The sequence below is a fragment of the Salvelinus sp. IW2-2015 genome, linkage group LG31, assembly GCF_002910315.2.
Source record: "Salvelinus sp. IW2-2015 linkage group LG31, ASM291031v2, whole genome shotgun sequence".
Lineage (NCBI taxonomy): Eukaryota > Metazoa > Chordata > Actinopteri > Salmoniformes > Salmonidae > Salvelinus > Salvelinus sp. IW2-2015.
Window position 1 is genome coordinate 4,523,995 of NC_036870.1, and position 22,232 is coordinate 4,546,226.

The 22,232-nt window shown below is 40.8% G+C and overlaps 4 protein-coding genes across 5 annotated transcripts in view; 3 read left to right on the forward strand and 1 right to left on the reverse strand.

Annotated features, from left to right (window-relative positions):
- fbxl6 (F-box and leucine-rich repeat protein 6) overlaps positions 1-1,330 on the reverse strand; it is a 32,001-nt gene extending 30,671 nt beyond the window's left edge. For both annotated transcript variants that reach the window (XM_023976015.1, XM_023976013.1), the window contains exon 1: positions 1,241-1,330. The gene's annotated coding sequence lies outside the window, so the exon portion shown is untranslated. The remainder of the gene's footprint in view (positions 1-1,240) is intronic.
- slc52a2 (solute carrier family 52 member 2) lies at positions 658-16,104 on the forward strand. The gene is made up of 5 exons (XM_023976017.2): positions 658-859; positions 8,916-9,054; positions 9,275-10,130; positions 10,361-10,484; positions 11,639-16,104. The coding sequence occupies exons 2-5, from the start codon at positions 8,925-8,927 to the stop codon at positions 11,846-11,848; spliced, it is 1,320 nt and encodes a 439-aa protein (XP_023831785.1). The 5' UTR covers positions 658-859; positions 8,916-8,924; the 3' UTR covers positions 11,849-16,104.
- On the forward strand, positions 1,267-7,511 carry LOC111955719 (uncharacterized). The gene is made up of 2 exons (XM_023976011.2): positions 1,267-1,356; positions 3,886-7,511. Exons 1-2 carry the CDS (start codon positions 1,293-1,295, stop codon positions 6,594-6,596), a joined length of 2,775 nt encoding a protein of 924 aa, XP_023831779.1. The 5' UTR covers positions 1,267-1,292; the 3' UTR covers positions 6,597-7,511.
- Positions 15,580-21,038, forward strand: slc52a3-2a (solute carrier family 52 member 3-2a). Its single transcript, XM_023976016.2, has 4 exons — positions 15,580-15,662; positions 17,249-18,287; positions 18,459-18,582; positions 19,397-21,038. Exons 2-4 carry the CDS (start codon positions 17,290-17,292, stop codon positions 19,604-19,606), a joined length of 1,332 nt encoding a protein of 443 aa, XP_023831784.1. The 5' UTR covers positions 15,580-15,662; positions 17,249-17,289; the 3' UTR covers positions 19,607-21,038.
- Positions 21,039-22,232: the final 1,194 nt, after the last annotated feature.

A 22,232-nucleotide genomic window follows, 5' to 3' on the forward strand; every position in this document is an offset into this window, starting at 1 on the left:
ATGGACATGTGGCAGCAGTGTGTAGGAGGGAGGTTCCTAGGTGTGAGAAGTGTGCCGAAGGGCATGAGACAAAGGATTGTGTAGCATTGGGGAAAGTAGTGGTATGTGTTAATTGTAGGTGTACCCATGGGGCTGGGGATCAGAAATGTCCCGTGCGAGAGAGGCAGGTTGAGGTTTCCAGGGTTAGAGTAGTGCAGAAGTTGTCATATGCTGAGGCAGTGAAGAAAGTAGAGGAAGATGGGTCAAGAGGTTGGGATCCTGAGAGGAATGGTGTGACTAGAAGATCTGTACCAGTACAGAGGGATAAACCAAAAAGTGATATATGTTTCAGTATGATTGGATTTTTAACATTTATAGCCATGGTTATCAACTGTACTGCAGGGATGGAACGTAAGTTGCAGAAAATTGAGGTTGTGGTGGTGCTGCAGAGAGGTACTTGGGTGTGCGAGACTTGACATCAGAAGAGTTTCAGGGTGTGTTAAGTGGTGGTGTCTCATCCTTTCAGGTTGTTGGCCTGAGGTAGGACTAAATAGATTTAAATAGTGGGGTTATTTTATTTTTTTGTGYGTATTGTTATGGTAGGGTATTTGTTTATTTATTTTTCAAGCAAAGTATAAGGGAGTTGTACTCCAGTCTAGTAGGTGGCAGTAACGCAACATACTGGATGCCAACCGCTGTTAAACCTCATCGAAGAAGACACTGCTTCACACACGCCATAACGGATTGACATAGGAAGGATATCCCTTGCTAATTCTGTGGAGGGAAAACAAAGCAGATGTTACTAGCACTGCGTCTGAAACTCATGAAAAAAATTGATGAGTGTGCCGCCCAAGTATTAAGATTAAAAAGGAGATAAACGGTAAGCGGTTTTGTACTAAATTGTATGCTTGAAGTGCAGTGTCGATATTCCGAAAAATCTGTTCGCTTTCATATAATACAATCGCACATATCTTTCAAGGTAACGTTAGTTAGGTGTATGTAGCCTAGCGCGTTAGCCAACTTGCTTTTTCCTTATTTTATATAAAGCTATTTTCATAGTTAACTATATAACGTTATTTCCAGCTAAGTAGGTGAGCCCATTATATTGCCCCTTTAGCTTGTAGCGCTAGTATATTAGCTAGCATGGTTTGCTAGCTAGCCAGTTAGCTTGGTCAACAGGCGTGTTTGTAGTTAGCTAACTAGCTATTTTGCTCGTTGGACCGAGCTCATATTCACGACTACATAGAAAGGTGACAGTTACCTCGGTGTTCCTCCAGATGTTTGTATACCTGCCTCCAAATCATTGAGATATCATGGAGGAAGAACAGGACTTTACACTGAGCGGTCCAAATGCTGCCAGGCTTGATGCTGATTTGAGTGAGTATGGATTTATCAGTCGCATTTATCTAGCTAAAGACAAACTACATGTGCAATTGCGGCCTGCAAATCGGTGCAGTACTGCATATGCAGGAATCCCTCTTTGTACTTCTATTGGTCKATTTTTAAACTAGGACAGGCGGGGGCGTTCCATGAAAGTAGGTGGCGTTAATGCGCTATAAAGTTGAATGCCAGCCGGCTATAAACCCCGCAGAAGAAGGGGCGGGGCCGACATGCAGGAAAACCCCTAATTGCGGGCTGCAGTTGCACAATATTGCCTTTTTTAAGAGTTTAATGTACAACGTCATGATGCATATAGTTTAAGTAGTATTTTAAATTAATCCAATTATTGTAACTAATCCTCAAAGCATGTGAAGTATTTTTTTTTTACAAGTCTTATAGGCTCCAGTTAATAACTGATAACATACTTAACTATATTAAGATGATAGTTCGCTCCAAAATCAAAATGTGTCAGCCTGTTTAAAACCTCAATAGTGGTCCATCAAGTTTGTAGCTCAAGCCGTTCTTCAAACAAATAGGAAAGGTTTGTGCTGGATAGACCACAGATGGAGTGGGACGTGGACTCCTCTTGACATTAGACCACCTTTGAGATCACTTATTGAATCTTCTGAACAGCATTCAAAACGGCACTGTTTGTTGTAGCCTATCCAGCACTGTGTCAAAGCTAGCTAATGAGACCCTCTTCTGATTGGTTGTCATGCTTTGTTTAACTGATAATTAGCTGTGAATGTGACGGCCAATTCTTCTTTGCTTAGTTTCCCTTGCTGATTTGAATGGGCTACCGGGATTTTATCATCAAATTCATGAAAACACGGTTGTGAGTGACTTGTTTCAGGAAACTAGGCGTATTAAAATCCGTTTTTTGGCAGAAATGACTTCTGGAACTTGTGAACTTTCATGTGCCTTAATAAGAAACTTGTATGCCATCTGTAAATACAAATACAATTGTTAAATTATGAGCCAAGTTGGTTTAGCCATGGAAAAAGASAACCTTCCCGCTAGCCATGATTGGCTGAGATAATGATTGGGCTGGACATGCCGAGAGATGAGTTTGGTTTGTTCTGCCATGTAGCTTCTGTCTATAACCATGAAATGGTCAGTATGTGTAGGTAATCCTTTCTAATATAGATTTTTTAAGATATCACATAATAGATCTGCATAAGTGTTACTCTCCACTTTCTGGAGGACCACGTTTTGAAATCATTGGAATTAGAGTATGATGCTAAGGAAATGGAGAAAATTCTGCCGTTTGATTGCAAATATGAAGACGGAGTRGAAAAGAGAACGCACAGAAAGCTGTTGTATAAAACACGTCTCTGGATAACGTCTTCAAACTAAGGGCAACCATGGCATCCGTGACAGAGGGTGAAGCATCCATCCATGTATATGGGGTAAAATAGTCTAGCTAGCAACAATTTCAGATATTACATGTTTCTAATTTTGTCATTCGTTTTCATTTCAAATTAGTGTAATGTTAGCTAGCTAGCTAATGTTAGCTGACTGGCTAGCTCAGAGCCATTTGCATTGCTAGTTATAGCCTGATGTTAGCTAGCTAACATTGAACCTGGTTGGTTAGCTACCTGCAGATTCATGCAGGGTAATGTTATGAGTTGGGATTATGGTTCATTGTTTAGCTAGCTAGCTACATGTCTAAACAAAAGACTTCACTATGCAAGTAACTATTTAAGTAGAATGTTGATGTCACTGCGACAACTATCGATAGACGTAGCTGGAAAATTCGCTCTGGCTATCTACTCCGATTTCAGAGCACTCTTGTCTGAGTGTGCCAGAACGCAGAATAACTGATGAATTTACGAACGCTCAACACCCGCTCAAATATGAAATATATTTTGATTTATTTTACTACGTGATTCCATGAGTTATTTKATAGTTTTGATGTCGTCACTATTATTCTACAATGTAGAAAATAAGAAAAATAAGAAAAAACCTTGAAAGAGTAGGTGTTCTAAAACATTTGACCGGTAGTGTATATAAGGAATACCTAGGATAGGATAAAGTAATCCTCCTAACCCCCCCCCCCTCCCCCTTAAAAGAGTTAGATGCACTATTGTAAAGTGGTTGTTCCACTGGATATCATAAGGTGAATGCACCAATTTGTAAGTCGCTCTGGATAAGAGCGTCTGCTAAATGACTTAAATGTAAATGTAATGTGTTTGTGGATTAATTTACTTCTACCAGATGCCATTTTATGAAGTTTTTGTGCATTTAGGCCACTGCGCTACGTTTTTGCTCATTTAAAGATCCGTTCAAAAAAAGTACTAAAGTTGAACAATTACAGGGCTGAGGGGGCAGTCACTACTTCCTGGTTACTTTCAGTGTATTCTCATGAAGTTCAGCTTTGCAGAACACTGATAAATGCAGTCCAAATCGCCCACCCCTATGTCTTACGATCTTTGATTTTGGAGTGAACTACCACTTTAAAGAACTATCTTTTAGAATCTGTATTTTATTACTTTCTGTTCTAATATAAATCAAAATTTCTTTCAGGGGATGACAACTTCGGTAAGCTTGCTGCAGACTACTTTGGATCTCAGACTGGGGAAACATTGAATCTAAATGAAAAACCGTGTAAAAACAGACTTCTGATCCAAGTGGGACTTCTGAGAGAAGACAACCAACTCTCCTGGGAGGCAGTGGTAGACTGGCTTCAAAAGATTTTCCCAATGTATCAGTCTGCAGATTTCCGTTGTCTGATTGAAAGAGGCATTGCAACAACTTTAAGTTTGAGTGGAGATGCAAGACGAGCCTTCCTTGAGTCAAATGTTAACTTTGAATTCGTTGGCCCAATATGTGACAGCATTGGAGTTGGTAGAGTTGATCTTTTGGAAATGACAGATTTTTCTGAGCAAGCAGAGTCTATTGAGGTCACAAATGGTTTGATACTTGAGTTGAGTAACTTTGTCATCAGGGAGAAAATTGACCCCATTTTCTTGGTGTCTTGGTTACGTCAATTTGACCCAGAGTTCTGTAGTGATGGTAACATCCTGAAAGCTAGCAAAGTCCTTCAGGCAAAGCTAAAAAAATTCAGACTACATTACCGCAATTACCAAACAACCAGACATAGAAGAAATGCTCAGATGGAAACCTTCCTTCAAAGTCCATTTGAACTTGTTATAGACCCAACTGACGGAAAGAAATCAGGCAAAAAAGGAAGAAAGAAAAAACTTGATAAGCCAGTGGTGAAAGTCTTCAAAGAAGAAAATGAAACATTTGCCATAACACCAAACGCAGAGAGTGTATGGGAACCTTACTCTCAGGTGAAAGTGAAAGAAGAATACGATTCTCCAACTGAAGAAAGTCCTCATGCAATGAACCAAAACTCGCTCAGTTTGATAGAGAATCCTGATGCAAGCAAAGGAGAAGCCCTCACACTGCTTGACATCGCTATGCTCTCTGTCCAAAAACTGTCAAGTGTGTATGGTGGAAAAACTGATGCTTCCAAACAAGTTTCCCTTGATCTTCTCAAAAACCAGTACACACTAACATGTAAAGAAAATGTAGCAATGAAATTCTTTGAAGAGAAAGTTGCGTCTCTTAAAGATCAACATTCCATGGCATCACCCCTGCGTTTTCTACACTACAATGCCCATTTTCTTGTTGACATTCATGACGCAATTGAACAGCAGATGATGAGCTTCGAAAATGAGATCATGCAGTCTACTGGAGAAAAACTAGGCCGTGACAGGAACCCGAAATTCCGAAGATTTGTGAACTTCTCTGAAAGTTCTACGTCACGCTACATCCACATGGCCTGTGATGTCTTGAGTCCTCGTGCTGCATCAAAGCAAAACTACAGAAAACACTGGATAGCTTTCTGTGAAGAGAAGAACAATCCCTCCAAACTAACAGTCAACCGCTCAAACCGATTTAATAACTACTTTGAAGCAGCAGCGGGTCTCATTCACCATCATGGTGAGATTGCCCTTTTCTTTTCCGACCTGCTCTTACTGAACAACGATGAATGCCCCAATGTCATTCTGGAGAGTGTTACTGATGATGCCAATGATGATGTCATACAGTCACTTGTGTGCGTTCTCGCCATTGTCTACTGCAAAATCCTGGGGCCTTACTGGCAACTTCTGAAGAGCGGAGGAGAGTACTCACTTTTTAGCCAGTATATACTCTGCCTCTACCAAAAACTGCTTGAGTGGGCTAAGGATGCCTCAGCCCTCCTTGAGCCAGATACCATTGCAAATGTGTTTCTCCAGTTGCCTCTGCAAGAGAAGACCTTTGATGGGGTTTTTTCATACTTCACAACTGGCACGGGACACATCCATGTTGACCTAATAAGGGTCTGTCTGCAGAAGATGGTGAAAGTAATCGCGGCTGTCACTGAGGTCAATCTGAGTGATTTTTTGCCTGGAGGCGCACATTGTCACAACCCCCCTCTGGAAATTTCCACACAGCTGACAACCTGCACATTTTGCGTCTTGATGGCTGAATACCCCTTTGGTCATGCCTACCCATACAAAAGGAAGAGGCCAGATCGACTTACGAACCTTGCATCAAGTACATACGAAGAACCAGAGGGCCACTCTATTCCATCTGAAAGTGGTTCTCCTGCTGGTGCAACAAATGCAGAGAGGGAAACATCCGACGCTGTTCCAAGAGAAGAGTACTCTCCTCCTTCCAAGAAAAAGTCTCTTGACCAAAGCAAGACCCAGAAGAGGCCAGTAGGACGTCCGAGAAAATATCCTAGTTCAGTGACAAAGGACCAGCAAGACGAAGCAAACCGAAACACGGTCATTGCTGCTGTTGCAAGAAACGGAGGACCTTGCACCTGTGAGCAAGATGTTGACAGACTATTGGCCCGATTAGATGGGACAAGCCATGCTCAAAAGCGCGATGCAATCCGCTGTGAGATCAGTTACCAAAAACTGGTCCTGGACTCCAGAGACCCAAGCCTGAATCATATTGGTTTTTCACTCGCAGACATGATCTCTAAGCTGAAAAGTGTGTTGCCTGGCGATGTGTGTAGTTTGGAGGATGTCTCAGTCTCTGTACAAGAGAATGAGCACAATGAACAACAGAGCGAGCATGACACTATAACCCCTGCTGATGCTCAATCTAGTCAGAGTGTTGACTATGAAAGCAACAAAGGGGTTTTGGGAAAGGGTCAAAGAAGTATTGACTTGGGTGGAAACAAAAACATTGTTTCCTACCAGAGCTACAGAGGTAACTTTGATGAATTTCACTAGATATTGAAGGAAGTTAGCAACAAAACGGACACATGCGCAACTATGGGGAAAAGCAGATGGTTTTCTTAGACTGTTGATAACATGTAAACTATATTTTGTCTTATGTTTATTGAAAACCAAGTTTCTCAATGAGCACTTGTCTCGCAAATACATTAGTTAGAGTTGTTGGTTAGCTAGCTAGCAAATTTTAGCCATATTAGCATATATTAGACATCAGTCAAAACACCTCAAAACAAGGCATGGTATGGTATCAAGAACGAGATCAAACGAGCTTACAATTCACCACATGACAGTTTCTTGTCATTGTTGCTAGCTATCTGGCCATCCAGAACCATAACACACAGCCTTTTGAAGCGCCCACATCGTTTTCGTGATGTCAGCTAACCCGTCTATAGGAATGCTAGCTTTGCGCGAATCTTGTTCGTTGAGGCCAGCTTGATATGTCACCAATATTTGAGCAGAAGCAAGTAAAGCAACTTCCCTGCGTTTGACAGAGCGTATTGATTGCTGATGACTGTCGTTGCTCTTTGTAAATGGTACATGCCCAATACGTCACCCATACCAATTGTATTGGTTGGTCCTATATGCCCTTTGCCATTTTAGGCAGGGAAGTTAATTTWATTTTTTTGTGGGAAATGTTTGTTCAAGACATGTTTTGTACCATCATAAAATTGTATGTTTGATGTTTAATTTGAACAGACATTATCACGTGTGCTGCAACTCCTGTAAGTGACATGTTTTCTATCGCCCCCCCCCCAATTATAAAAAATAAATAATCAATAATCAATATTTCTGTTCTGATTCCAATCAAATGTGATGTGAAATAGTTTTTGTATGATTTCACCTAGATTTATATTTTGTACCTGGAAAGAGAGGATGGAATGTAAACAATATAATAAAGGTTTGTATACTTTCCCTTTTTGTCACACTGTTAATTGATATACATGCACATATGGTCGGGTCCATAATTATTGGCACCCTTGATAAAGATGAGCAAAAACATATTACATTAATTTTGTCTACCACACTATAACTTAATAGAATAGTTAACTCACACACACTACCAAGCTTATCTTGTTTGTGGTGCTGGGAGTTACTGCCCCAAAAATCAACATTGTGTAAAAAAAAATATCAGGCCACAACTTCCAGATGTAAGGTTTGCCAGTTTTACACTGAGATGCCATTTATCTTTTAAGCAACCTGTGATATATTAGACTATTTAAACGTATTGAATGAACATTTAAACATTCTTTTGAGGGTGCACAGTGGGTGTCTGTATTCAATTTGTTTTCCTCTTTATGTCACACTGGGTAATCTGCTGTTTGGATATTAACAAAGCACAACCTGCCACTGTTTTGGAAAAATGCTGAGGGATGGGGCTGGAGTAATGTAACCACACTCAAATTCATAGTGTGCTATGGATACAGACTGACCACGCATGAGATCAAAAGGATAGTTTTAGTCATGTTGAGGCTTTAGTGTTTGTTTAAAATTATATTGTTTACAAACAATGGAGTAAAACAAGCTTATCGTGGCTTCTGATTGGGTAGGACAGTTGAACTAAGGTAATGAGGCATTAATATGTTAAATTATTCAAGAATCAATGGGTATCATTCATTTAACTCAAATCGATGCACCAAATGCAGATTGCCACTTTTACTGAATCAACTCTCAGTTCTGAATATTATAATAGGGATCACTGGATATTCTGAAGGGTTTGTTTAAGTGCTTATATAGCCCAGTAGGTCAATTATGAAATTATTATGAAATTATTTATTTGTTAGACGGTGTATTGGGAAGGGAAGGTGTATTAGACATACTGACTATAATGCAGTTGTAGTAAATTATGTCAGTGCATTTACGTAGACCGTACTACAATACAATTGCATTTATAAATGATCGATCACATCTTGTTGAGTAACTCTGATACGTATCAGTGCACTCGATATTCACACCAGCACACTAAATCGAAGCACCGAGCGGGTGGATCTGTGTTCACTCTGCCTAGGGAAATGTGCCGCATTTTTCCGGTGCCATGCTCGTCGAACTAAATGGCATGCACTGTATTTAGCCTATGATGCAGGAATGCCCGCCTCCACAGTCCCTAGAAGCTCTCTGAATGGCTACATGATAAGGGGAGGAGAATCTACTCTTCACATAACACGCCACAAATCATAGATGTTTTTTCTGCGGACGCATTTACTCAACTCGAAGATCCTGCTGGCTGACATTTTAATAAGGAAGGGCACGTGCCCATAAGACATCGGTCCCACTTTTCAAACGATACATAACGTACATTTTGTCTGTCTTCTTCGTCAGAGCGGCTAAATGGCGGGTACTTGGTGGAACAGTGCCGCTTTTACTCACGTCCTTGTGGCTCTTTTCGGTATGGGTTCCTGGATTTCCGTCAACTGTCTCTGGGTTGAGCTACCCGTGGTTGTCAGAATTCTGCCTGAAGGTCAGTATCTGATTCCAAACATGTTTTCTTTGTTCATGTTCTTTCATTGTCAATGCATGGTACCCTCTTCGTTTATACCATTCTATAAGAAATACTGTTTTGTCCTTTTACAGTATTATTATTGAGTACAGACACTGTTGCATGAAGTCTAGGCTAAAAGACAGTAGCTTAATCCGGCAGTGTATTCTGATTGACACTGACCATTGTTTTCTATATGTAGAGTGGAACCTGCCGGTCTATCTGTCAGTACTGATAGCCTTTGGGAATATAGGTCCGATTGCTGTGACCATAACGCATCACTGTGCCCCAGGACAGTTAAACGAGCGCCTGGTCATCCACAGTATCCAGGTTCTAGCAGTGGTGGCATCAATCTTCCTAGCCATCTTTTGGTCACAGGTGGCCACTGTGGCAGGGGAAGTGAGATCCGTACCATATCTGCTGCTCACGTTCGTTTTGGCTCTGGTTTGCTGTACGTCCAATGTCACCTTCTTGCCCTTCATGTTCCGCTACCCCCCTCAATACATCCGCACATTCTTTGTTGGCCAGGGGCTCAGTGCCCTGTTCCCATGTGTTGTGGCTTTGGGGCAGGGTGTGGGGAAATTGGAGTGCAAATTGGAGAATGGCACGGTACGGGCAGACTATCTGGAAGAGAACTTCCCTGCACAGGACTTCTTTTGGTTCCTGTTTGTAATGCTGACAATCTCAGCCCTCTGCTTCGTGGCTTTGACGTGTAGAGAAATAACAGAGCCAGCATCACCGGAGACCCCAGAYCCTGAGATGGTGATGACAAAGGACAACAGGGAGGAGACCCACCCGCTCCAGAATGGAGGAACACTGTTGTCTGAGGACCAGGTGGAGTTGGAGAAAGCATCCCCGGTCCAAACCTTCTGGACGCCACGCAACATCTACCTGCTGGTGCTACTAGGTGTGTCCAACGCCCTGACCAATGGAGTCCTTCCCTCTGTCCAGAGCTTCTCCTGTCTGCCCTACGGCACCATGACCTATCACCTCTCTGTGGTCCTTGGCAACATTGCAAACCCACTGGCCTGCTTTGTGGCCATGTTTGTCCTCTGCAGGTGAGTGGATATGACTGAGTTAGACTGCATGATTACAGTGTAGGCCAATACCACAGTTGTGTGTTGCACCCTCATGTACAGTAATTGATTGATAGAAATATTCATATTGATGTATGAATATTATAATGTAAATATGGACGGACACTAGGCCTAGATATGGTTTGGAATAATTGTACATGTTGAATCAGGAGATCTTACTTGTGGGTGTGTTTTTCCTCTCTGTGTTGCAGGTCATCTGTGGGTCTTGGTTTCATGTCTGTAGCAGGTGGGGTCTTTGCAGCCTACCTCATGGCTCTTGCAGTGCTCAGCCCCTGCCCTCCTCTCTTGGGGAGCCCTGCTGGTGTATCCTTGGTGGTCAGTTATTTCGACCATCATCTATTAACTACTAGGCCTGTCAGTGCTAACATTGTGGACCTTGTTCACTACAACATTGATTGAGGCTACTATTAATAATGAAATCACTTTTTTTTWWATATATATATTTTTTAATTTTATCCCCTTTTCTCCCCAATTTTCGTGGTATCCAATCGCTAGTAATTACTATCTTGTCTCATCGCTACAACTCCCGTACGGGCTCGGGAGAGACGAAGGTCGAAAGCCATGCGTCCTCCGAAGCACAACCCAACCAAGCCGCACTGCACTACACAACTGCTTCTTAACACAGCGCGCCTCCAACCCGGAAGTCAGCCGCACCAATGTGTCGGAGGAAACACCGTGCACCTGGCCCCCTTGGTTAGCGCGCACTGCGCCCGGCCCGCCACAGGAGTCGCTGGAGCGCGATYAGACAAGGATATCCCTACCGGCCAAACCCTCCCTAACCCGGACGACGCTAGCCCAATTGTGCGTCGCTCCACGGACCTCCCGGTCGCGGCCGGTTGCGACAGATGAAATCACTTTTTGTCTTGAAGTGCATTCACTTCCTGGGTTCCCAGTGTTTTGTGTAGTGTGTGTGTGTACCTGTAATGAGAAAATTTTAAGATCGCTTTAATTTAGGTGTGATCCAGACCCGAGTTCAAATACATGTGTATTAAGTATTTGTCATTTAAATACTTGTGTTCTGTGTATTTGAGTGCTTTCAAATAATGTGTTGCCAAATCAACTACTTCTATTTMAACTATTTTAAAGTATCTTTTTATATAATTCTCTATAAATAACCTGCTATTTAAAACTATTTTCAAATAATTGTTTCCAAATATATTATTTCCAATAACCCTAGGACCAAACAGACTTGATATCAAATGTATGGGAGTATTTTAATATTTGCATTTGAAAATAAATGCCAGTACTTTCCAAGTGTATTTGTAAATGCATACCAAAATACATTCCAATATTTAACTATTTCTATTTTCAAATAAAAAAAATCCAAATGCTTTACTTTAAAATGTATATGGAAGTAATTAAAATAACACTTGAACCCAGGTCTGGTGTGATCAACACAATGTGTAGCATATTTAGAGTATCTGTAACCCGAATGATTTACACACTGACAGTTCTCTGTTTCTACACAGGTGGTGTCCTGGATCATCTTCACTGGTCTGTTCTCTTACCTGAAGGTAGTTATAGGGACGCTGCTCCACGAGGCTGGCCATGCTGCTTTGCTGTGGTGCGGCGTCTTCATCCAGGCTGGCTCACTGATAGGAGCCCTCTCCATGTTCCCCCTGGTCAGCATTTACCACATATTTGCAAGGTCTCAGGACTGTGTGGACAACTGCAGTTAGTTATGCACCAGGAACCACAGCTAGCTGGGTGATCACATCAGGGATGGAAGATGGAACACCCTTTCCAGGCCCAGAAGGGTTGATGCCCCCCCAGAACCCCCCGTTCTGTAAGGGCTGAGGAAAGGCATTCCAGGGGTAATGGGAGCATTGAGTTGCTGTGTCCTGGCTAAGGGTATGTAAGTGCCTGTGATGCAGTGCCGCAAGGGATTTTTAAAATTATTGATCTAGTTTCTTGGTTTGCTGAAGGAGCTGCTATTACCGGTATGTTTTCCCACTAAATCATGTGACAAGTCTTGTTTAATCAGGGACTGAATCAATATCACCCATTCATCCAGTTTGGCTGTCCCCAGGCCTTAGGAGTAAGAAACAAACGCATTAATGGCCAGATTCAGAGAGACAGAATAAGCCCAGTCCTCGACTAAAAAGCGTGCTCAATGGAGAATCTCCAGAGAATGCAGAGAGTCCTGGACAGGGCTTAATCTTTGACTTGGAAAGTGGCCCTATGAAACTCAAAAACCACGTTTCCATCCACAGCTTTCATGTGATTTAAAGTCATATCATATTTTTTTTTAAATCACGACAGCTGTGATGGAAACAGGACAGGTCGGTACAATTTTATATATGCTAACAGATAATTTCCTAGTTCGACAAGGTGGGATCTTTGTGTCTAAAATTAATAACGCGAGAAATGGCAAATATTGACAAACATCATATCGAAGTTAACTTGTGATGATATGGTGTGTGGTCCTCCCACTACGCCTTGGAGAAACCGTGCAGTTTATTAGGCTACAGATTGAATAAATGATTAACTTCACAGGGTGGTGAAAGTGCATGGTGATCTTGATGCTTTTACTTATTCTGGTGACATGATGGTCGATGCTTGAATGTTGCTTGACAAATTTAACAGATTCTCGCTCTTATCCATAATCATCTCATGTGGACAGCCTGTCCGCACCGTATCTGCCGAATGTTGGCACGTGCAAAGACCAGAATAGGGACATTTGCTATTTAACGCAACAGTTTTTGTGACGACTATCTGAGAGTTTAGAGTATTTGAAAATGCGATGGAAATCCGTTGTACTTTAGATTTTTATTTGTTGCATGAAAACGTACATTTTGTGTGCGCAGCTCTTTTTATCCGTAATAAGTCCGTTTGGTGGAACATACCACTGGTGGAATTTTTATTTTATTTTTTAAATGCAGTTTTTATTTTATTTTCGCATGAAAATCTGTCTCCAATTGGATGGAAACCTAGCTATAGACAGGTTTTAAATACTACTGTTTCTCAAGTACAAATACCTATCCAAAGCTAACCAACAATAAATGGATACAAGTAAATCATTTTATCCATGCCATTAAAATATTTAAAATGTAACTGGAAACTATTCACTTTCAGCCATTGACTGAAATGTTTAATTTTAGTCCTCTACTTGTTATTTTTAATGCAAATGCTGCCCAAATCCACTTTTTCCCACATTGCTAAAATCAAGGGCAGCCATTTTAGTAAATTGACATTCAAGTTTTGATTTACTATTGGAGCAGTTGAATATAACTTGTAATTGATTATACACAATTTTGTTCTCAGTGCTGTAGTAAAAATATGAGTTGGTTTTGCTGCTGAGTGGGGTTGTTACCATGCACCGTTGTGTAGCCAATCATTATGGTTCTAGTACAGCGGAGTTTTAATCCAAGCCTGGAGGTCCAGAGTACTGCTGTTTTTCTGTTCTACCTCATACTCACCTACACTCACCTGGTGTCCCAGGTCTAAATCAGTCCTTGATTAGAGGGGAAGAATGAAAATCAGCAGTGGAATTGGCTTGGAGGTCCATGTTTGAATTTGCCTGCTCTAGGAGATACTTACATTTCCCTCATGTCTGTCACTTGGTATGTCATTGTCTGCCATGTCAGAATCATCATTCCAGAGAGATTCTAGTTGAAGCTTATTTTGTGTTGTCCGGATAATTATGAACAATTACTTGTTTATTTCCCTCCAGATTATTTCTCCATACACAATGTGATTGTTTCTTTCTACTAATGCCTTCGTCTCCTGTTGCGTATTATCATCCATGTAATTTGGTGTTGAATTCTTTTTGGTGACCATTTAAAAAAAAATGATTAACTATTCCAATTGCAATGCCAAATGTTAGCCTTCCTTCAGATACATTAAATGTTATCTTGCGTTTGGAAGGAATAAAGAAAATTAAAAAAAATCTGCTACGCCTTAGTACCTCCTACAGTGACTAATATTGGAAAACTTGCTGCTCAATGAATTTATAGACTATGTTGACAATGTAGAAATAGTATCGGTCCAACATTTACTATATAACCATTTTTGTATATGTTTTTTAATGTGAAATGGAAGGTGAACTAGTTTCAGGCACTGATTTTACATTTCCGTAAAAAAAAAAAAATGTGTCCGTTTGTAATCTTTCTTGTCTTAAGTCTAAGTCATATTTTGTTGACAATCAGCTAATTATCTTTAGATCGCTGTGTTAACAATCCTTTTGACTGCCTTTCAGATATGGTCACTCAAAATCAATTGACATTAGAAGCTTGGGATGTTTGGAATAATAAAAAAATAGGAGTGTTGAAGAATCTGTTACATTTTGTTCCTCGGAATGCGATGTTGAATCGCCACATAGTACAAGTCACCTACTCAGGAAAATGATTCAATCTCAATGAGAGATTTGCAACCAATGAGAGACTTCCAACCAATAGCTACTTGTTTTGTAAGCTTTGACAATATGGCAAAGTAGTTACTACTTGGCTCAAATGACAGGATGGGTGGAGGTAGCAGGTTTTGTTGCCTCTTGAGACTCATTATTACTCCTCACAGGAATTGCCTTCTATGGACTAAAGTTGCATTGTTATGGGTGAACAAAGCCCTAATGCAAAGCGCAGGTCTCATCCTGTTGCTATGCATTCTCAGGAAATGTTACAGAAGAGTTATCGAAATATATGAATGCATTTGACGTGCCTTTTAACCAGGATGGTATTTTGGCCTACATTATCATTGATGATACTTTTTTGGGTCATTCAGTACGTATAATGTTTTCCTATGGAATTTTATTCCGATCTCTTTTGTTAGTCAGGACAGTTTTGCCTCGTCCTTAGTGTAATTTGGTCGACATTCCAGTAGATGTCGGTATGTAGATAAAGTTAAAGCACTGTTTGGCTTGCTTTATTGCTTTGGTTAATTTTTCACCTGTTACTGTGGTTATGGATTGCATTTCAAGATCGTCGCCAATTTCACTTTCTCTGTAAAGCAGTTTGTGAACCAAAGTGAAATGAGAAAGTAATCAAGTATAACCTCAACAAAAGTTCAAGATCAAACCATTTTAAAACTCATTTTAAAATGTGCTCTGGAGAAATGAATGGAATTTGTGTATATCGGGAAAAACAAAACATTCTAAGCCTTAGCTAGTTCTACTGTATTTCCATCTTCCAGCTTAGCTTAGTTCCCTTGATCTCCTTAGGGAGAATTAGAGAAATGCTTAGATACAAGAATGTGTTGACTCAGCCATAAGTTGAAAAGAAACAATGAAAATCATGGTGTTGGTGTAATTCTTGTAAACCATTACATGGGATGTCTCAATGGAAAAATGTCCTGAAATGTGCCTATTGAGGGAACTGTGGATGAAATATCAACTCAGGTGTTGAACAAACCATGTGTCTTGGTTGGTTGACAACAGCACACCCACCAAGGAATGGGGCCATAATCCCCAGGTTCACTCAGAGGAATCCTTCAGTGCATAGGACTTTGGCTTCTCTGCTCTGCAGAACCTCTGACTGAACTCTCTGCTGTCTACCCAACGTGAGTATATGTGCACGGATGCATGCTGTCCTCTTCTTACTGTTAACTTATTTAAAAATGAAGTGAACAATCTGTACTCTTATCTTTTGTTTTACTTTGTGCACTTGCGAAGGTGTGAAATATCATTTAAATGGATGGAATATATTTTATGATTGCGATGCATGCTTTTTCATGTATGTGTAGTCTACTTTTTAGGATTTTTTTCTTTTCTTTTTTACCTGAAAATGTTATTTCTGCTTACATGAAAGTCTGAGACATCTGTTTCAATGTCTTGCTTTTATCTCCTCTTACTTTTAACTTAAGAGGACACGCTGTAACAAAATAATTTCCTATAATTGTTTTCCATTCCTCTTGAGTTGTTTTTGTACCAGATCAAAGACACTGCTGCAAGCTGGTTTCCTTGTTAACGGTTTCCTTGTCAATAAACAATATCCTGCTCAGATGTTTTCGTAGTAGTTATGCAATACTTTTACAGTATAAGTAACCAATGTTTCCTTTTGGCTGCTTTCATGGGGATATTTGAAGTAAATTAAGGAAATGTGACAGTGTCCAATTAACTTTGTCATAAAGTATACTGGGCAGGTCTTTCGGTATTGGAAGCATCATAAAGTGATTTCCACTAAAGCATTTTTTCACATAATCATTTGTTATTTCACATCTGTAGCCTTGTAAGAATCTGTAACGAATTTGACATTGTCACCTTTAGCAGAGAGCTTCAACTGATAAGACTCTTCTCCCAGATGACACTACAGGTGTAAGTGGCCAATATCTGTCAACAGTAAAATAACGTTTTTACAACACACCTTCAGACAAGACGTTGTCTGAACCCTTAGTGACAAAATCCCAATGTTTTAAAAGTGTGTATGTAAGGCCGAGATTCAATCCACAGCATTTTCTAGAGCAGCGCACTACACAGTTCTGTAACACCTGGGATGGAATCCTGTCTTTAAAAAATACTGGGAAATCATGTGGCATGTATTTTTTTTACATAACCAGAAGTAGACTCTTGTCAATGAGTTGAGCCACTTAGCTCCTAAATATATTCAGCTGACTAATTAATAACTATCAGGAAAGAGTGTTTGGTATTTTCTTAGCTGAAAAGGGATTAAACTAAGGTGACGTGTGTATCGGATGACTAACACACTTTTATAACTTTTATGGTTAATGCATGCCTGCATTTTAACTAGTAACATCATGGTTCTGTTACAAGCCGTTAGTTGGTTTACCTGCATTTCAGGGGAGAAAGTAAAAACACTTAGATTTGAGGCAAGTAGACTTTTTAGATTTTGGGGGTACTAAATGTCACATACCAGAGCAATCGCTGAGTAAACACAGGAATAAGTCACTAAGCTGGAAGGAGTGTTCCTTACCAGCTGCACGGGGTGAGTGAGATGATGTTTCCTTTTCAAATAGATGTGGTTGAGACGTGTGTTTGTGTCGGCCGTTCTGGATTTGCATCAATTCAACATTGAAACATTCTTTACGCAAAGTACATTTCTGTGAATAACAGGCAAAGTATAAATATAATCTGTGTTCATTTCATTGTATTTTATGCTGCCCTAACTCTTATTTCTATCTCATTCTAGAATCCACTTCCGAGCACCAGTGTTCAGTACCCAGATTCACAATGTCACTTTTCATCCATATATTGGCCTGCCTGTTTGGCATGGGCTCCTGGGTGTCWATCAACGGACTATGGGTAGAGCTGCCTCTCATCGTGCCCCAGATCCCCGAGGGTTGGTACCTGCCATCCTACCTATCCGTCCTCATCCAGATGGCCAACGTGGGGCCCCTGTTCATCACCCTCATGCACCGCTTCCGCCCRGGGGTGCTCAACGAGACAGTGGTCATCTATGTGATCATCTCCCTGGGCATGGTGGCCAGCTTTCTCCTGGCCTTCTTCTGGAAGGAGACGCTGGTGGTGGCTGGCGTCCCTCGCAGCGTGGCCCTCCTCCTCCTTACCTTATTCCTCTCCACTGTGGACTGCACCTCCTCTGTCACCTTCCTGCCCTTTATGATGCGTCTGAAGCCCCAGTACCTCACCACCTACTTTGTGGGGGAGGGTGTCAGTGGCCTGCTACCCGCCCTGGTAGCCCTGATCCAGGGGGTGGGGGTGGTCCACTGTAACAACTGCACTCGGATGATAAATGACACTGGCTCAGTCAGTCTTAGCTACGAACTTCAGGCTCACTACCAGCCGGCCAACTTCTCAGCTGGGGTGTTCTTCTTCTTCCTCGGTGCCATGATGTTGGTGTGCCTGGGAGCCTTCATCCTTCTGAACTACCACCCTGCCATGGCCCGGGAACGCCCAAATGCCCGCTACCCTAACGGGGTGCTGGAGAAAGGCGAGGCAGCTCAGATGAACCCGACAGAGCAGAAGGCCATGATCAAACAGTCTGYTATCAAGCCCAAAAGCTGCTTTGGGACCGGGACGTACAGCCGGATACAGGTGATGTACATGTTCTTCATCCTGGCCTGGGTCAATGGACTGACTAACGTTGTGCTTCCCTCAGTGCAGTCCTACMCTTGTCTGCCCTATGGAAACAGTGCCTACCACTTATCGGCCACCATGGCTGCGGTGTCCAACCCTCTAGCCTGCTTTATTGCCATGTTTTTCCCAACCAGGTCAGTTTTGTTCAAATGTATTTCCAATAAATATGAATGAATCGTTATTTAATTTACTCATTATCAACTTAATATATGTAGGCTTATTTTATGGCCAACAAAATGGGACTTTTATTAAACTGCACCTCCTAACCCACTAATACTGATAATGTTACTGTCATCCTGTCACAGGTCCTTATTGCTGTTGGGGGCTCTCACATTGTTTGGCAGTGGGGTTGGAGCCTACATTATAGGCATGGCAGTGCTGAGTCCATGTCCTCTGCTGGTCAATGAAACCTCAGGAACCTTCCTCATTGTACGTTTCCACTACATAAATTCACAATGTACAGTGTGGTTGGAAATTATTGACACCCTTGATAAAGATGCGCAATAGARTATAAAATAAATAATMAAAATACTTAGCTACTGTATATTGTAGACAAAAAAAMGGTCAAAGATCGTACCCCCAAGAGATGCTAACCTCGCCCTCTGTAACGTTCTCATTGTTTATTCACGATTCATTCAGGCTTATCCGTAACCATGGTAGCATCCACATTAATGTAGAAGTGTTTAGAAACATATTTTATTCTTATTTACAATTAGTGACTCCAAAATGACACAGTACATTATTTACCATGCATTTATATTGGGCACAAATTAATCTGAAACACAAGCAAAGCTAACTGCAAATAGATCCAACAAGTTTGTATAGTCACAAACTTGATGTAGTCATTGCGCGCTACGAACATGGGACCAAATACTGAACTTTTGACTACTTTATTTTAAAGAATCTTCAGGGATGTCAATAGTTTTGACAACTAACTTTTTGAGAAAAATATATATTACTAGTTAAACAAAATCTCTTTCTCTGAGCAATTGTATAAGAATATAATTTCCCCTTTAAAAAAAAAAACTATAGCTCAGTATGTGGATTATTTATTTTATATAGTCATTATTGCTCATCTTTATCAAGGGTGTCAATAATTTCAGACCCCACTGTAGTTCTATGCTACAGATGAAAGAATCACATAGAGGACTACATCTCATAGAAATAATTATTACACATACAGTATATGGTAAACATTACAATGGATTGAGTAATTAAATGTTATACTTGTCCCTTATCTCAGGTGGGCTCCTGGATCTTCTTCATCCTCACTTTGTCCTATGTTAAGGTGATCATTGGAGTTATCCTCCGTGATGAGGGCCACAGTGCCCTCGTGTGGTGTGGAGCAYTGGTGCAGTTGGGGTCCTTCATGGGTGCAGTCACCATGTTTCCCTTGGTCAGTGTGTATAGTTTATTTTTATCAGGAGACCCATGTAATACAAAGTGCCCTTAAATTATGCTAAACAACGATGATCCAGGCATATTCTGAGAAACATATTTGACTAATTATTCCGAAGCATGTACTTCATTAGTAAAATGCAATTGAACAACTAACTAGTGAGGTGAACAGAATTCAACCAACTCGTCATAGTAAAGTAAGGTATACCCTATATAAGGTTCAGGGTGATTTACTATTTGGACAACACCCTCCAAGTATCTTGTCATGTGACATTGGTGCTATTGATAAGCTACCGTCAGAGCCTCTTTTCACTTTACACTAGCAGCTTGTGGATAGTAWAATTAGGGACTTTTGTCAGTGCATGCAAATAATACCAGGCAGCAAATAAGCACCTTTAGAGAGTAGCACATACCAGGTAGATAGAAAGAACATTCAGCTCTCCGGAAGATAAAAGCCTAGTGTTTTTGCAGCAGACGCCATTGAATAAATGGACTTGTGATTAGCTATGTCAACTATTATGGTTGCCCTAATCTAATGTTGACAAATCAATGTCTGACAGTTTGGACTTCACAAGAGTTATGCGGAGAGTCTTGAATGGGCCATTCTCACAGTGGAGAATCTTTCACAGGAATTCAGTGATTTATGTAGCAATCTTAACATTTGGTCATTTATTTACTAATTTGGTCATTTGTTTACTCGGCTCCCGAGTGGCGCAGCGGTCTAAGGCACTGCATCTCAGTGCAAGAGGCATCACTACAGCCCCTGGTTCGAATCCAGTCTGTATCACATCCGGCCGGGATTGGGAGTCCCATAGGGCAGCGCACAATTAGCCCAGCGTCGTCCGGGGTAGGCCATAATTTGTTCTTAACTGAATTGCCTCGTTAAATAAAGGTTACATTTTTTAAAAGTTAAACAAAAAAAAATTGCACAGGGGTTACCAAACGTTTTCACTCTGGGCCCCCCTTCCCGCATTGGGGAATATCCCACGTCCCCCCCTGGCGCAGCTTTTTCCTGCTATTCCACACATTTTAGCAAATTTTCTTGCAATTCTTTACATTTTGCCATGTCTAAAGTGTATTCATGTGATATTTGAGTGACTCAAAAATTACTATCTATTGGCTTTAAAAAAACAGAAAAAACAAAAGTTAGCTGACAAAATAACAAAACAAAACAAAAAAATTGGGGGGGGGGGCACCCGAACTGCTGATTTAGCAGACGCTCTTATCCAGAGCGACTTAGTCAGTGCATTTAACTTAAGGTAGTTCGGTAAGACACATATCACAATCGTTGTAAGAAAAACTTTCCTAAATAAAGCAGCCATCAGCAAAATCAGTGCTAGTTAGAAAGACACGGGTGTTAGTTTAGTTTTTCTGACTAAACATCAGGCCTGGTTGTATGATTCAGATAATGATTTTCAACCTGATTCATTTAGAAATCACATGTTTATTCTTATACTGTACAAGTCATTTAAGTATATTGACAAAACGACAACAACATTTTTTTTATTGTCACATACACCTGATAGGTGCAGTGTATTGTGGTGTTTTACAGGGTCGGCAACCATTGAGCAAATTAGAGTGAAGTGCCTTAGCCATGGGCTCATCAACAGATTTCTSACATTGTTAGCTTGAGTATTCGAACCAGCGACCTTTTGGTTATTGGSGCAATGCTCTAACCACCTACCGCCCTGTATTGTAATGTATTGTAGTATACTGTAAACCTATTACAGTTAATTCATATATTGCAGTGTTCAGAACGGATTTGACAGGTGGTAGCAACAAGCGGTACATATTCAAGAACAGTCAACTAAAATGTGTAGGCTATYCAGAACCATAAAAGGCCACAAAGTTCATTATTCAGAAAGAGAACAACATTCTAGCTATATTCTAGATCACAATCAAAAGTACCCCGAATACCGCCTTTTCTCTATTCAACTTGTTTTGAACAGGCAAACAGTTTTGCTWGAGTAAACAGGTCAAATATTATATGCAATACAATGAATTTTACACGTTATAGCAAGGTACTAAACTTATTCAAGTGTAGTCAACTAAACTGTTACGGCGCCATAAAATGTCACAAGTCCAATATTCTAAAAGAAAAACCATCTCGGTTCTTGACATTTTCTAGTTAACATCAAAAGGCTATTGCCACCTATACTATTAAACGTTTTATTTTGAAACAGGCATACCGTATTCCTTGAGTACACAGGTACCGTATTGGATGTACTAGGCTGGCAGCAGATAGCATGAGCACACGCGTAGGAACAACTAAACTGTTTTAAAAGGTTTTCTGTATCATTTTTCTTTAAGGCCAGTAAAATAGTTGTAGGGTTGTAACACATGTACAACCATATTAGTTATGTGGACAGTTCTATGGGCACACTTTTTGGATGGGAGCGTCTCATCTTTCCCTGGCCCTGATTTCTTTACAGCAAATATAATACTKATGTTGCACCACCACATCACTATAACAAGGAAATTCACAATCCCACATACAGTCCATCCATTCTCATCAATTTCTAAGAAACTCTTTGCCAGAGCAGTTGGCTATACTGTAACCCACACTGCCACATTGCACACCTCTGTAAACCTGTACATTTTCAGCGATGGGTAGGTTGTGGGGCATGTCACTGCCACAGCGCTCCATGCAGATAAAACACAAAATCATGGGTCCCCCTATA